Source organism: Ostrea edulis, chromosome 3 (genome assembly GCF_947568905.1).
Source record: "Ostrea edulis chromosome 3, xbOstEdul1.1, whole genome shotgun sequence".
NCBI lineage: Eukaryota > Metazoa > Mollusca > Bivalvia > Ostreida > Ostreidae > Ostrea > Ostrea edulis.
Window position 1 is genome coordinate 31,338,178 of NC_079166.1, and position 18,018 is coordinate 31,356,195.

The 18,018-nt window shown below is 35.4% G+C and overlaps 1 protein-coding gene across 1 annotated transcript in view; it reads right to left on the bottom strand.

Moving 5' to 3' along the window:
- The window catches only part of LOC125676865 (uncharacterized), a 122,478-nt gene extending 104,787 nt beyond the window's left edge, over positions 1–17,691 (bottom strand). The window contains exons 1-2 of the mRNA XM_056160460.1: positions 17,296–17,691; positions 11,228–11,331 (exon numbers count right to left, since the gene is read on the bottom strand). Of these exons, the coding sequence (XP_056016435.1) occupies positions 11,228–11,269 (42 nt within the window). The 5' untranslated portion in view covers positions 11,270–11,331; positions 17,296–17,691. The remainder of the gene's footprint in view (positions 1–11,227; positions 11,332–17,295) is intronic.
- Positions 17,692–18,018: the final 327 nt, after the last annotated feature.

Consider the following 18,018-nt stretch of genomic DNA (forward strand, 5'->3'; position numbering starts at 1 on the left):
ACCGGATAGTGCTACCAGTCGAAGCGGGGATATTTGAAGTAATAACACACCAAGATGTGAATTCCTTCTTTTTAAACCACTGTTTATACATATGCTGATGCTACCCGCTTGTTAAAATATTTCAACGATGTACAGACTTACTGTCATTTAAAACTAACACGAAATGATGTGGATTTGGTTTTATATCTTAAGATTAAGAGCCTCGTACTTTTAAAACGGAGGGGGTCGTCCTCTGTTTGTGACTCGTATACAATATTAGTGAATTTATTTCACTGTTTCCCCTGAATAAATCGTCAGAATATGGTAAAATGTGTACATTGAAATCGGTTTTAGTCCATAATCGTTGAATCTATGAAAGAAATTAGCAATGTTAATTTATGTCCGGTGTACGGCAAGTTGTTTGATAATAATATTCATGCTGTACGGCAACTTGCTGTGTTCATGTACAGCAAATTGACATATAATTCAAATTCTAAGATCTGTATGATATTGGTTAGATTTAGTTTTGTCTTTTTGTAATGTATTGTCGTCTCTGATTTATGATAAATATCATAACCAAATGGGCTCTAAATGGATATAATATGAAATGATTCGATGATCATGAGACCTGTCGCAGAATTAGATGTAAAAGAATAAGTGACGATAACGAACACTGATCAATTTCGCACATACTAAAAGAATACAAAATTATGATCAGCGATGGGATGATGTGTCTTGGTGGCGAAAGTGTCCCCTTACGACCATCCACTCCCACCATCAGTCCTTTACCAGCATATCTTTATCAGGTAAACGGAGTATTTCATAGTCAAAATTAGTACATGCATAGAACGACCTAACAATTGACCATATACATACAAAACACGTCAGACAGCATGTGACCAAATGGCAACTTTATTTCCACGTTGACAAAGGAGAAACTAAAGTCGAGATAGGTTTGAGGTTTAAGAACCAGGTTTTTAACATAAAGTTGTGGTGTTAGGAAAATATGCAAATATGAAGCAGACACTGAAGACTCTGTGGTGTTTCTTTTAGTTTGAGTTCACTGTGATACATGTATATCGAATCGACATGTGTCAGAGTAGTTTCCGAAATGCTTATATTATGGTGTTATCGTCGGTCAGTTTCCTCAAAATCTACAAACTTGTATTAAGGTTAATTGACTCAAGTGATCTTGACCTCTGGCCTTAATCATAAAATTGGTATCAATTAAGAACCAGGTTTGATAGAGGGATCTTCAGAAATGACAAGAGGATTACAAGACGTACAAATCAGTATGAAGGTAAAGTGACTCCATTGATTTTGACCTTGATTATAAGAACTTTCATAATTCAGAAAGGATTAGAGGATGTTCGGACCTACAAACTGGAACCAAGATCAAATAATACCAGTTTTACTAATTTACAAAGAACGTTTAAAAACGTTCAAAAACAAGGTCATTGTAATCTATATTGTTTTAAATGAAATCAAAATTGGCATGGATTTTGAGTAAGGGGGTTAATCATGTGGGTAAAATAGTACATATTTAGAAAAAGCCCACTTTTATACAGCCAGTACTTCGTTTGGGATACTTTATAATCAGTGGGCAGCTGCACGAAGGCTAGTTCAGTTTAACTGACAGTTAACTCCAAGTTAACACTACATGAATGCCCAAGTTAATGACAAGTTAACATTCAGTTTAAGTTAATTAACCTTCGTGCAACTGGGTCCAGCAGATTATAATCACAACCTCATTTTTTATCTTATATCTAGTCAAAGTAAACATCTTTTATATAAAAAAGGTAATAAAAGTTTTCAAATAAAGCTTGGGGACGGGGGATCTTGTCGCGGAAGTGCTTGGTGGTAATATCAGGTACGGATCCAGGAAGTTTTGAAGGGGATTCTACCATTTGGTTTGCAAGAGCGGAGTGTCCGAACCCCCCCCTCACCCCTCCCTCTGGATCCGCCACTCAATATTAATCCGGCAAATAGCTTAATGAGAAAATCAAGACAATTTGTAATTTTATTCTAGACAAAGGCATTGGAAAATGTAAATACAATTATATTTTTACATTTCCACCTTTTTCTGTGATAACAATTTGAAGCTCCAGTGTGTCCCCACAACTTACAACAACTCTATGAAATTTCTTAGGCCATGCAAAATGAAAGGTCATTGGGTGGGAACTATATGGAAATTAACATGAAATGCCATGGGCATTTGAATTTCTATTAGTCAGTATTTTTATATCTTTTTTTAACGTCTCCATATGAGTGAAATATTCTCGAGCGTACTTCGTTAAACAATATACAATCAATCATATCTTCAATATCTTTTCAAATATTGATATAAGGAATCATTGTCAAGTTTGATGGGTATGTGTGATGATAAGCAACAAAGAAAAACGTTATAAGTCATGCATAACGGCTTCGTCATCCCGGCAGATTCAAGGACCTTGTCTAAATTTCGGCCTTTAGTACCTTTAGTTTACTTTTATTGTTAGGATGATGTTATTCCATGTTCAATAACGAGTGACGGGTCCAGAAGTTGTTAAAGGGAGGATAGCCTGGTGGAAAGAGAGTTTTGATTGATTGATTGATTGAGGTTTTGGCAATATTTCAGCCATTTTACAGCGGTTAACTAATTGGATTATGTTTTGTTGTCAGTGTTTGAGTTCCCCTGACGTCTCCCAGTGAGCCTAATCTTTTTCGAACATCAGGGAAACGAATTTTTGCGTGCCAAGGGGGTTGTGACCCTTGACACGGGACAACCTTTAACATCCCACCCGAAGGATATAAAAGTTAGAAATATATAAACAGGTTAGAAAAATCAATTCGTGTATATAAACAGTTGTATTATAAAAGTTTTTAATTTTTTTTTGTAAAAGTCGCATTCCTGTATATATTGTATAATATAATGATTGTCGATATTTGTAAAAAGTTCTTTCATTGATTGCACATCATTAAAAAGTCTATTTCGTATGGGGGTAAAATCATTAGATTCTAAAATAATGTGATGTATAGTTAATGGACAGTCACAAGATATGCATGCAGGCTGAAGTTCTCTGTTTAATAGGTAGTAATGGGTCAATTTTGAATGTCCGATGCGTATTCTCGAAATAATCACTTCGTCTTGGCGTTTCATTACGATGTTACACGATTTGTTTACTTTGTTTTGAATAGAAAGGTGAAGACAACGAACAGTGATTAATCTCATAACTCCTACAAGCAATACAAAATAGATAGTTGGGCAAAGACGGACCCCTGGACACACCAGAGGTGGGATCAAATGCCTAGCAGGAACAAGCATCCCCTGTTGACCGGTCACACCCGCCGTGAGCCCTATATCCTGATCAGGTAAACGGAGTTATCCGCTGTCAAAATTAGTGTACTGATTTTACTTTTTACTTGTGTCACAGAAATCCCAATAGATTTGCCAAAAAGAATTTACATACATGAAATATTTAAAATCAGTGTAGGGAATTTTTAAGTGTACAATATCATCTCGAAGTGATTTGTTTTTGCCGCTTTGTCAGCTTTGGTGCTGCATTGGATACCAATGTGACTTGGGATCCAGCAAAACTCAACTATTTTACTTTGTTTACCGGTGTAAGATATCTAAAATATACGGATGATCAATATTCATGTTTTTTATTGACTGAAGACAGTGATAGGGGGTCTGAGAATATAGTGAAATGTTTGTCATTAGAAGTTTTTATGTATTCAAACGCAAGGTGAATAGCCTTTGCTTCGGTGGTATAAATTGTTGCTTCATTTGGAAGTCGTGAAGAGAAAATGTCGTTTGTGATTACTGCAGTAGCAGCGAGTTTATTTTGGTCTTTTGAACCATCTCTATAGATATTAATTGAAGTGTGTTTGGATTGTTTTAATTCGGATAATTTTTGCTTTAAAATGGCGGAATTTGTTTCAATTTTTTTATATTCAGACGTGATGTGTTTACTTTGGGATTTAGTGGTATTTCAGAAAGTGATGATGGTTTCACGATGTCCAAAGGTAAGTTAGAATCATGTATATGTTTTTTAACTCGTAGACCGATTTATTTTATACACTTCTTGTTTTTGTCATATAAATGTTCAAACTGCGGATGGAAAACGCAGTTAAATGCATGATTGCAAATGCTAGCTTTTAATTTAACAATATATTGTAAGCTACGTAGGTCGAGAGGTGGTTCCTTGGCCTCAACATATAAACTATCTATATGGGAGGTTCAGAAAATTCCTGTGCACAATCGAAGTCCTTGATGGTGAATTGCATCGACGGCTTTAATATAGGATGTTCTTGCAGCACCGTATACTATACTGCCGTAGTCTAGTTTAGACCGGATTAGAGAGCGATACAGAAGTAGAAGAGTATTTCTATCTGCTCCCCATTTTGTGTTTGCAACTACTTTAATTATAGCAAGAGCTTTTGTACATTTGTCTTTGAGCATTGCTATATGAGGAATAAAAGAAAGTTTATTATCAAACATGACACCTAAGAACTTAAAACTCCTTTACAAGTTTAATAGGAGTGCCATCTAATTGCAATTGAGGAGCATCGTGGTGTTTCCGCTTAGGGGAGAAATGCATGCATACAGTTTAATTTTTGGAAAATTTAAAACCATTTACATCAGCCGAATTTTGGATTCTGTTTAGACATAACTGTAGTTTTCGCTCAATGGAGTTCATGCTTTTAGATTTATAACAGAGAACAAAGTCATCGACATATAAACTTCCATGGAAGTCGTTTTAAGAACATCAGCTAAACTGTCTATTTTTAGACTAAATAATGTAACCGATAAATACTTCTTGTGGCCCGCCCATTTCTTCTTCGAAATTGCCTAAAATGTAGCTCCTAGGCGAACATTGAAATGTGTATCACTTCAAAATTTCTTGATAAAGTTTGGTAAATGCCCTTTAAGGCCTATATCATGAAGATATTTTAAGATACCGTATTTCCATGTGGTATCGTATACTTTTTCTAAATAAAAAATATAGAGACGAAATGCTCTTTGTTAAGAAATGTATCTCGAATATAAGTTTCAAGTCTTACTAACTCGTTGATTGTGCTTCGATTTTTCCTGAAACCACATTGTATATCAGTTAGAATGCTATTGGTTTCGAGAAACCATACCAAGCATTCATTGATCATCCATTCCAAGGATTTACACACACAACTTCTAAAGGCTATTGATCGATAATTGATGAAAGGTGAAGATAACGAACAGTGACCAATCTCATAACTCTTATAAGGAATACAAAATAGATACATGTAGTTGGGCAAACACGAACCCCTGGACACACCTGTTTTGGAATAGGAATGATTGTAGCCTGTGATCAGGAAGATGGGGAAAGATTTAGTTAGAATAGGTCCTCGGTACCCATTGCTTGTCGTAGAAGGCGACTAAATGTGGCGCAAAAACCGAGGTACCGTGTCACAGCAGGTGTAGCACGATAAAGATCCCTCCCTGCTCAAAGGCCAAAAGAGCCGAGCATAGGCCCAAATTTTGCAGCCCTTCACCGGCAGTGGTGACGTCTCCATATGAGTGAAATATTCTCGAGAGGGACGTTAAACAATATTTAACCAATCAATAGTAGGTTTAGGAAGATGTTTTATGATTTGATAATGGATCTTTTCCGGGCCTACAGCTGTATCATGGGACTTTTCTAGAGATTTCAACAATTCATCATAAGTAAATGGTTCGTTACAACACTTATTGGTTTCAGATGTAAATCCAAATTTTTCTGTTCTTCTTTATTTTGTTCGAAATAAACTTTGGACTCATGTTGTCTTTTGATGAGTTTTTAGAAATAGTATTAGCTATACTATTTGATATATCTTTCTGATCTGTGACTCTTTCAGTTCATACCTTTAGGTGTTGGTATTTTTACCGGAACCGTTTCCTTTTATTTTCCGTATCGCACTCCAAACTTTATTCACGGGAGTATGCGAATTTAGATTTGATACAAATGATTTCCAGGATTTTCGTTTATCTATATTGATGGTTCGACGAGCCCTTGCTCGATATATGCGACAATTATTAAGATTTAAGGAAATTGGTGATATATTGAATAGTCTTTCTGCTTTTTTTGCGAGCTTTAATTGTTTTACTGCATTCTTCTGTAAACTATGTTTTTTTTATTTTAGTAGAATTTTTCGAGGTCTTAGGTATGCATTTATTTACTATTTGTAATAACGTTTCAGTAAATTTTTGAATTGGGTCTGGGTGGTCTTCAAACCTTTTAGATACGATATCTTGCAGACACAGCGCTTCGAAACATAGCATATCAGCTTTGTCGAGTTTCCATTGTTTAACAGGATTGTTTTCTGGTGGAGTATTTGCTTTAACAGTAATAGGGAAATGATTGCTTTCGCACAAATCATCATGTACAGACCACTTTAAATCCAAAGGTAAAGAGGGATATAATATACTAGTATCAATTGAAGAATATGAACCACTGCCTGGATGAAGATACGTGTTAGAACCGTCGTTTTAAATCCAGAGATTGTGGTGAGATGTTACATCTTCCAGTTTTTACCTTTATCTGTTATTTGATTACTACCCCATAGAGGGTTATGGGCGTTGAAATCGCCCATAAGTAAGAAAAGTGCTGGAAGTTGTTGTATTAAATCTTTGAGTTCCCGAGATTGTATATGATAATTTGGAGGAACATGTACAGAACAAAGGATAATTGTTTTAATAAGAGAAAGACGGATTGATATTGCTTGAAGATGTGTTTTGAAATTTATTTGGCTATGGATGAAGTTGTTATAGACTGCGCATCTGGTGCATCAAAATTGGTACCGTATAAGTTTTACATTATGACCCCTGGGTCGAGGCCTCTGCTGGTGGACTGTTAGTCTCCGAGGGTCTCTACAGCCCAGTAGCTAAGTGCTTCGTTACTAGCTTGAAAATACGGATGTATATTTAATTGCTGTTATAAAATTTAGAAATTCATTTCAAAATTAAGGATTATCTCCCTCATGCATAGCTCTTATCCTTGGACGAATTTGGCTCCACTTTTTTTGGCACGCTGTTTTTGGCTATATTTAGCTCTAAAGCTTCATAGTTATTTCGGATTTCAAACATTTCGGTTGAGCATCACTGAAGAGATATTATTTGTCGAAATGCGCATCTGGTGCATCAAAATTGGTACCGTATAAGTTTTACATTGAAGAAGAACCACCAGAGGTTCTGTCTGTTTGAGCATAATGGTTAAACATAATGTGGTTTTTCATATTTATCTTATCTGTGTTTTTTAAGTGTTTCTTGTAAACATATGGCTACCGGGTTATGATTCTGAATGAGTATCGGTAGTTCATTGAAATTTACTCTAAAACCTCGACAATTCCATTGGACAAATGTTGGATGATTCATGATTGTTTATGACTCACCGGGGATATCCTCCCTTTATTCTTTTTTGGAGAAAGACTCCGAACTCATGACGGGGAGTGTGATGTAGTAAACCCCATTTCCTCCAAAACCCCAAAATTGTTGTTTATAGCCCCCTTGGGCGCCCAATCGCTATACTGCTTTGGTTTGTTTTTCCGTGGAGACGCGTCACGTCTCCCAGACGATTTGTTGGTGTCTACAGCCGCACGCTTTGCAGACGTCCCAGCTACAACAGCTGCAGAAGTCGCAGCTACAACCTCAGCTGCGGACCCTGAAGAGGTAGATGTCTGTTTTATTTTACTTGTGTCCTTAGATGACAAAGAAACTGTTGTTGTTGGTACCGAAGTCTGTGGGAATATATCATTCTCACAGACTTGTGTCGACATATCCTTCATTGAGAATGATTTTAATACGGTTCCATGTTATGCCAGATTTGGTTTAAGGATATTGTACATGTTTACAAGTTTTTTGGCTTCGTGGTAAGTTATGCATTTTTCAGTTTTAACCTTTTGTACATGTATCCCTTTTCTTTTATCCAGATCGGACATTGTTTAGAGGAGGCCATGTGGCCACCTTTACAATGTTTGCATTTGTGTTCTTTTGGACAACCTTTTCCATCGTGCTCCTCTTCACCACACCTGAAGTAAGCTTCGAAGCCTCTACAATTTTTTGGCCATAGCTAAATCGCTGACATTTAAAACAACGCAGCGGATTTGACACAAACATTTCTATTTTCATTAGGTAAAAACCCACTTTAATATTTGACGAAGGTATTGACATTCGATACGTTAATTTGCTGGTTGAATGCTGTCATTTACTTTGGTTGTTTTTTTTTTTTTGGGGGGGTGTAAACCTTTTGACATTGACCACTCCCTGTGGTTCCAATTCTTTTTGGATTCCCTGCTCAAGAATGCCATCCAGGTCGTGATCTCTGTCAAACAGGACGCCTTTACTTTGATTCAGTCCATAGTGAGTTTTACAGATTACAGGTATACTAGGTAGATCTTTCAAAGTTAGTAAGGAAGTATATTATTTGTTTGTTTGTTTTGTGGGAGACTTCCATAAGAAGAGCTCCAGATTACAATTTTTTGACTAAATTTCCATTTCCAATTATTCCTTGTAGGCCTTTTCGAATAACAAAAGGATATACTTTCGCTAAAGGTTTTGTTTGTGTCTCTGAAAGTTGTGTCTCAAGTGTGATGAAACGGGGCCAGTGCTCCTTTATAGGAGTAATATGTGCATCATTGAGAGATGTCTCTAAAGCTGTTGAGAAACAACTTTTTTGAAGAAGCCATATTAAAATGAATAATATTTCGGATTCCTTGCTCCCCGCCCGTCACGGAGCGCCAACAATGACGATGTCAAGTCAGACGGACTTCCTGTAAGACTGACACCAAGAAGATACAAGGAATCTATACTCAGAAAACATTTACCTGGTTGACCCTAAGGATACAAAGAATCTATACTCAGATAAAATTTACCCGATTGACCCTAAGCCACCACTTGATGTATACATTTCGGTTGAGCATCACTGAAGAGACATTATTTGTCGAAATGCGCATCTGGTACTTCAAAATTGGTACCGTATAAGTTTTACATATCGACATGAAAATGTTGGCGTATTGGAAAATTGCAAAAACAGGAAAGATACTTATAAGGGTATTGCACGTACATCAATACTATGTCATGAAGTTATTATCAGCTCGGCATGACCAGCCGACTGATCAAGTCGGGTCAAACTTGACCTCTCGTCTGGCAGAAGTCGGGGCCAAACTGAAGTGTTGGTCAACAGAAACTATAAACCCCAGTGTCTGTAAACCTTCAGCCACCAGAATTCCTTTCTCTGTCCTTTCGGGTTGCAACCCATGGCCAACTGGTTGCCCCTATTTTGTCGCCTCTTACGACAGGTAAAGGGGGTTCCGATGACGTATTCTTTTCACACCCGGGTCCACCCGGGGAGCTCAGCAAGGAAGGAGAATATTGTTGTTTTAAACTTCGATAAAAAGAGCTCCAGATTTCAATTTTTTGACGGATTTTGGAGTTTAAATTATTCCTTGTAGACCTTTTTGTATAACAAAAGGCGAGACCTTTGTTAAAGGCTTCGTCTGCTCGTCTGATAGTTCTGCTTCAAGTGTGATGAAACGGGGCCAGTGCTCGGTAACAGGGTTAATCTGTTCATCGTTTAGAGTGGTCTCTAAAGCTGTTGAGAAACAATGTTCTTGGGCCAATAAGTAGCCATATTAGAATGAATGATATTTCGGATTCCTTGCTCCCCGCCCATCTCGGAGCACCAACAAGGGCGATGTCAGTTCAAACGGACTTCCAGTAAGACCGACACAAAAGGGATACAAAGAATCTATACTCAGACAAAATTTATCTGATTGACCCTAAGCCATCGCTTGATATATACATATAGACAAGGAAGAGTTGGCGGATTAGAAAATTGCAAAAACAAAAACCAACTCAGGATATATACTTATAAGGGCATTGAAAAGACATCAGTACTATGACATGAAAATATTATTAGCTCGGCATGACCAGCCGATTGATCAATTCAGGTCAAACTTGACAACCAGTCTAGCAGAAGTCGGGACCAAATAGGAATGTTGGTCAACAGACACTATAAACCCCAGTGTCTGTAATTCTCAGCCACCAGGATCCCTTTCTCCGTCGCTGCCCCTATTTTGTCGCCTCTTACGACAGGCAAAGAGGGTGCCGAGGACGTATTCTTTTCACATCCGGGTCCACACGGGGGAGAGTTTTAAGAAGTCTTAGATTATTTTTACGAGTATGGGTTATTTTAGCTTTCCGTTATACATAATACCAATAAATAACAACAAATATTTGATCTCGCTGCACCTCTTTGTTTGCATTAATTCAAATTTTATATTATTCTGGGTGTTCTAGTCACAAAAGGGGGAAGGGAAGGGGCTCTAAATATGCCACTGATGACATTATTTCATTCAACAACAATTCGCAGAGGTGAAATTAATTCGAAGAAGGAACAAAACGCATAGTCGAGTGGCATAGAGCATAGTACATTAGTTTAAACTGGTTTTTTCTTCAAATGAACATGATGCTATTGGAAAACAAGTGCATATTAACTCCTCTCTTATAAAGCTTAGTGCGTACGAGGGAAAAAGTTTGCTGCTTCATCCCTAACCTTGTACATTCCTGCAATTGTTGGATTAACAAGTTGCTGTACAGTGAAAAAGTTGGGTTTTTTTTAACAATACGCCGTACAGCAAGTAACAATTCGCCGTACACTGGATCTGAATCAATATTGCCAATTCCTTTCTTACACGTCTATGGACTAAAATTGATTTCGATGTACACATTGTACCATATTCTGACGAAACATGCAGGGAAATAGTGAAATAAATAAAAACTGTATACGAGTCACAAACAGAGGACGACCCCTCCATTTTATAGGTACCAGGTGCTTAATTTTAAGATATAAAACCAAATCCACATCATTTCGTCTAAGTCTTTTAAAGTCATTGACAATAAGTCTGTACATGTGAGAAGGCCTACATGCATGTAGGCTATGCCTGTTGCCCAATCCTATTGAGTTTCTCAATAAAATATGTTTAAATTAAATAAGTCTGTACATCGTTGAAATATTCCAACAAGTGGGTAACATCAGCAAATGTATAAAAAGTGGTTTAAAAAGAAGGAATTCACATATTGGTGTGTGGGTCTCACTGATATAAAGCGTATATGTGATGAAGTAATTCACCACTTCCGGATCCGTAATAACCGAGTACGATATGAAGATTGTGACGTTACCCGTATTGCGTATGTATAAATATCCTGCAGTTATTGATAAGTTTGAAATATACAGAATTTATATTTACTTACGCCCTCGTCTGTTGGAGTTGTCAAGACCCGTTTCTCTGCCATTTCGAATCCTATGTATTGTATCTCCCTATCCTAGTTGTTACGGTAGGAGAACACTGATCATTCTGCAATGAATTATAAAATCATTTCATTTGCTTCTTTGATAAAACTGTATATATTATTCTTTGAACAATCTCTACCCCCGTTGATCATGTAATGAATCCTTCATTAAACACTGGTATTAATCGACTGCATCTTAATGCAGTAACCGCCATCCAACATGACGACGGCAGAAAAAATATGAAATCCTCAAGTCAAGTACTTGCTTTTAATCACGAATATGTGAAAGGTGAAGATAACGAACAGCGATCAATCTCATAACTCCTATAAGCAATACAAAATAGATAGTTGGGCAAACACAGACCCCTGAACAAACCAGAGGTGGGATCAGGTGCCTAGGACGAGAAAGCATCCCCTGTCGACCGGTCACACCCGCCGTGAGCCCTATATCCTGATCAGGAAAACGGAGTTATCCGTAGTCAAAATCAGTGTGCCAAGAACGGCCTAACAATCGGTATGAAACATGTCAGACGGCATTTGACCCAATGATAGATTGTATTGACGAGCTAGATCGTTATAACGACTATAGAATTTGCGAAATGCTGACTTCAATCGAGACTGTTGAAACCCCTGTACCATCAACTTGTTTGTCAGTAGCTTGCCCTTTTTTTTTTTTTTTTAAACTTTTAACGTTTCATTGCTCTTTCTACTCATAATGAGAAAAACTATGTTTAGGAACATAGTTAAAAGTCGTAAAATATAAATTACACCCGTTAACTACAGTGCATAATTACTAATTATAGTTTAAAGATCCGGAAACTTAATTTATCAAATAAATTATATTTGATTTTTTAAATCAAAACTTTGTTCCTTAAGTATAGTTTAGGCTTGTGAAACATAGATTATGGCGTATATTATGGTTTAGAAATGTAAAATGAAGGCTATCATTACATGTATTAAGTATAATAAACAATAGTTTACGACAGTTAAACTTAGCTTTACAAATGTGAAACTTTATTTCTCTCATTTTGTGAAATCGGTGTACCATACTTTATTATCATTCCGTTCATGCTTAATGCATAGGAAGCAGATAATTGCATTTTGAAAGTAAATTTTTAATTTTGTTAGCTATGAATATATGGTAAATGTCCATTTTACTGCATCTTTCAATTTCTGATAACCTTATGATCAGTCATTCAAAAAATTACTTTGTAAAACACCACTTTGATTCCATGCACAAGTACTCTGAAGTTGAAATAAAAATATGCCGGAGTTCCTCCGTGACAATATTTTCGTATCATTGGAGATCAGGTCTTCCAACCGTCTGTTGGAATTCCCGTGGACACGAATTGTGTTCTTTTCTTAGCTGACATATTTTTATACTCTTATGAAAGAGGGTTTATTCAAAAGCCTCTACATGAGAAGAAAAAATATCTTGTTGTGGCCTTCAACTCAATATTTAGATATATAGATGATGCTTTATCTATTAACAATAATCGTTTTCATTCACATGTCGATTTGATAAATCCCTGTTAACTTGAAAGTTGACGATGGAGAAGCTGAAATATCCCGTTTGTCATAATGTTGAGTTGTTTGTTTGCCATTAATTTTTATTTTCAATAAAATATCTAGGTAAGAAGCAGATGTGGAGGACTCTGTGGTGTCTTTTATTTCGAGATAAATTGTCGTCGATGTTGTTTTACCAAATCATGTCTTCATCAATGAACATGTTCCAGTCATTGAAATAACTCGCACTGCACTGTGAAAAAATACACCCCATGATTACCATCTGTAATTCTTTATTTCCGTGAACAACAGGCTCATTAGATATACATAAATACAATTATGCAAACAAACAGGAATGGCATTGTGGAGAGTGAGTAGACAACAATGTTATAATGATGTGCAATTGAAATTGAACAATACAGTATCACATCATATGATAATTTTGTAGCTTAGGTGCATACAGTAAAACAAATTCCAAAGATTAATCAGTTCTTCAGTATTTTTAACACTGAGTAGTTTAATCAGTTTGAAAGCACTGGGATTTGTATAATAGAATTTCTTAATATCTTTTTCTCAAGTCATCATAGATAGGGCATTTCAAAATAAAGAGGAACTCATCCTCTACATCATTTAGCTCACAAACAGTAAATAACCGTCGTTCTCTGACTATATCATAATGTCTCCCAACTTCAAAATTTTCCCGTGGGTATCCGGATTAGAATAGGTCCTCAGCATCCCTTGTTTGTCGTAAGAGGCGACTAAATGGGGATGTCCTTTCTATATGAGTAATATATTCGCCAGCGAGACGTTAAACAAAATGCAATCAATCAACCATACAATCAACATTCAATTTATGAGATGAAGTTCTAAAGCGGGTAATAAAAGATTTGTGAACAGAGTGAATGGGTTTTGAGTAAAACTGTAATGAAAACTTACTAATCAAATACTGGTATAAGAAAAACCTTTTGGTAAATTTGAAATGTCTTCTAAAATTGCTTGCTTGTAAACATCAATCACATTGTTCGATGAACTTGTAAGTATTATTATTTATATTTCAGACACTCCAAAGATGAGACCAACCAAGATTTATCCATTCTCTTTGATTGTTTACAACCCTACTATCATTACAGGAAACTTGTTCATCATAGCATGGTTTTAAAATACAGCTATTTGATTGTCTTTAATTGAAGCCAATATTTAGATATTCGAAATTTCATTTTGATCGCTAGAAGAACTCTACCAAGCTCGCAGTAAACTAAGTTATTACAGGTTGTATTATTTACACCAAAACACTTTTTACAGAAAACTATATGGACTTTTCTAACATCTGGGGCTTTGTGAAAACACTATATTTCTGATTCGTATAATAAAACAGTGTTGATATATGTATAAAAATGTAACATTTCGTTTCTGTATTAAAGGAATGTTTTATTTTAATTATTGGAAACCGGAAAAAATTGCTTCTCCCCCTTGTTCTGTGGCATGTGTCTGTGTTTTGAGGAGTTAACCATTAAAATTAAACAGTGTGTCAAGGTAATTATTTCCATTGCCAATATCTAAACAGGAATTATCATCAGACCATATTTCATTGTCTATAATTTTCCTCCATTCCTGAAAACAACAATCTTACTTTTTGTACAGTAACATTTAGTTTCCACTCATGAGTACATTTATTCAGAGTGTCTAACGATTTTTTTGAAACTTTCACGAGTTTCGGATATGATAACTATGTCATCTGCATACATTAAAAGGAATAAATTTATCATTTGAATATCGATACTTGGATAATGTTCCTTAATAAAGCTCATCTCAAAAGCGATAACATATAACGAAAATAAAATGGGTGACAAAGTTTCGCCTTGCATTAAACCTGTGTCATTACAAAAACAGTCACTCAAAAATCCGTCGTATTTTACACAACTTTTAACATTATTGTATATTGACTGAATGATATTGAATATCTTCCCTTGTATACCTTCATTGAATATTTTATACCACAATTGAAATATATGAATTAAATCATAAGCCTTCTGGAATTCAATGAAACAACAATACAAATCTCTCTCTCTCTTTTTTTTTTTTTTTTTTTACCACAAAGGGTTTCGTTAAGAAGTGACTGTGAAATAAATATTGCATCTACAGTAGAAAATCCTGCCCTAAAACCAAACTGTGCATCGGTCAATATACTATATTCTTTTTTCCATTCTATGATTCTATTATCTAATTTTCTTATAAACAATTTTCCGAAGCAGCTCACCAGTGAAGTACCTCTAGAACTATTGGTTTCATTAACATTGCCCTTTTAAATACCAGAACAATACAGCCTTTAGTCCACGACTCGAGGAAAAAGCCCGATAAAAATATATCATCAAACAGCTTTTGCAATATCGTTAATGATGATAATAATAATATTGATGATAATAATGATAATAATCTTTATAATGATTATTATTATTAATAATTTATATAGCGCTTTATCTAATTAACACAATTACCATACATGTAAAACGATGAAAACAAACTAAAACAAAGAACAACAAATACATTGTGCTCCTTTGTTGGCTGACCTTTTTTGTATTCATATAAGGCGGAGTTTGTTCGGGGTTTTCTACCTAGGAGGAGAGGGTATCTTGCTGTGGCCTTCGGTTCGACATTTAGATATATTGGTGACGTTTTATCTATTAATAGTGATTTTCGTTCATGTGTCAGTTCGATGAGTACCTGCGGGCTCGGGGTGGAGGATACTTAGATATTTTATTGAAAGTAGATATTAACGGCAAACTAACAACTCAACTTTATGACAAACGGGATGATTTCAGCTTCCCCATCGTCAACTTCCCATATTTATGCAGCAATATTGCATTACCACCTGCAGATGGAGTTTTTATCTCTCAACTGATTCGATAGGCAAGAGCTTGTTTTGCACAAGGTCATTTTTTAAATCGAGACAAGCTACAGAGAAACAAGTTGATGGTATAGGGGTTTCAACACTCTCGTTTAAAGTCAGCATTTTGCAAATCCTATCATCGTTGTAACGATCTAGTTTGCACATACAACCTACCATTGGGCCATATGCTGTCTGACATGTTTAATACTGATTGTTAAATCATTCGTGGTACACTGATTTTGACAACGGATAACTCCGTTACATATATATTTCCAATATTTCGGTTGAACATCACTTAAAAGAAATTATTTTTCGAAATGTGCATCTCGAAATTGGTACCGTATAAGTTTTACATTATATATATTGTGTCCGAGTGGACTTACGCACTGGTTTGACAGTCTTGCTAGGCGGTGGGTGCCGCAGGTCGCTGGTTCGACCCCGGGCTGGGGCGAAAATTTTCAGTACCTAGTTGTGATTATTTAGTGCTTTATATATATATATATATATATATATATATATATATATATATATATAGCTACATTTAATAAATACTTCATTCAAATTGCAATCATCACAATAACTTCTATTGAATTTAAGTTTACCCACAGCCGTCTTGATTTCTACAAAATAGATCTCTCGATCTGATTCCTCATAGGCTGCAGTTGCATTTTCATCTAATTCCTCGGGTTTTTTAAACTAAAGTTTTAAAATGCAGGTAAAAATCGTTATCAATTAAGCTGCTCCGTATATTTTCTGTCTTTTAATTGACTTAAACAATTTATAGAAATGTTTTGAATTATTTTCTCGTAAGTGATTTAACATATTGTCTTTTAACATTTTGTATTAACGCGTTAACTTTGATTCTATTTTCTTGTATGCACTCTTTGCTTGACATCATTTCTGCCTATTTTCTATAGATTTACAATTATGAAAATAAAATATTCTATCTTTACAACCATTCAATAATGTTTTGCAACTTTCATTAAACCATGGCTTATTGTATTTCGGTAATGGTCTACTATCTATATTATGTGATACGTGCTCATAAATGTTACAATGGGGTAAAACACAAAAATTATCAATACATTTATTGACATCACAAACATTGGTCAAAGAAATATCAAGGTAATCGTAAATTTGGTCAATTTTATCCCTCAACTTATTATAAATAATCTGTGTATTTTGTTCAATCCATATAACTGATTTACAAGGTGTTCAACCTGTAGACTTTCTATCTTTATGAACGGGCGACTCATAGTGCACCTTTATTTTAAAAGATGCAGGTAAGATAAATTTTAGAAACTGACATACATGTATAGATAATATCTGTTTCAATGAATGTGTATTTTTGACATTGTGCAGAAAAAATCCCACTTTAAAAGCAATGCCTTTGATCCATAATCCAGGAATTTGCTTATATGGTGTACTAAACTAAATGGCAAAAATATTTTCAGGTAACATCATTTAATATAAAAGAAATGCGCCTTCACAGTAAACAACTTATAACTTTTCCACAAGTAATCAGGACTGCCTGCTTTTCGACCATTATGTAAATATACATTTTCCAGTCCTACTGCAAAGAAACTGATTTCATTTTCTTTCAAGGGCCATGCTATTTAGGATTCTAAATACTTACCCTACATCATAGAGAACAAGCTTGAAATGATTCGACAATCTGGCTGCAGATGGAACTCCATTGTTTGTAACCTTCATAGGAATTCTGAGAAGCATGGGGACTTTTAAACCTGATGATGACAAGATTTCCCAGTTCGAGAAGTATAAGGAAAATTCACTTGCAGCAAAATTGAACCTAAACATGGACTTCAAAGTTTACCTCAAGCATGAATGTAGAATAATTTCAAAGATGTAGAAGAACATAGCAATAGAATGTGGTGATATACTCTAGTGTATATGCATAGTAAAAACTGAAATGTGATTAGTTTTACAAGGGAGAATTTGATGCTATGATGATATGATTATACTCAATGTCTTCAATGGGTCTGACATGTCGGTAGAGAATCATGATTTAAGTGTTGCTAAGGAAAATTGCCTGCAATAGTGATATGTAAACATGTTGTCTTCCATGCGTTCAACATGTCAGTAAAGAATTATATGTTGATATATTTGCATTGTATTCTCATTTCAAGGCAACTGAACTGTACAATTTGAAATTCTATGTTGGTTGCTGAGGAATATTGGTTGGTATGGTGATATAGCTACACCTGATGTCTTCCTTGAATTCAACATATCAGTATAAAATCATATATTGGTATATTTGCATTAGGTTCTCATTCTAATGCAGTCTAATCATACATCTTGAAATTTGATGTGCGTTGCAAGGGAGAAACAGTTGCTATGG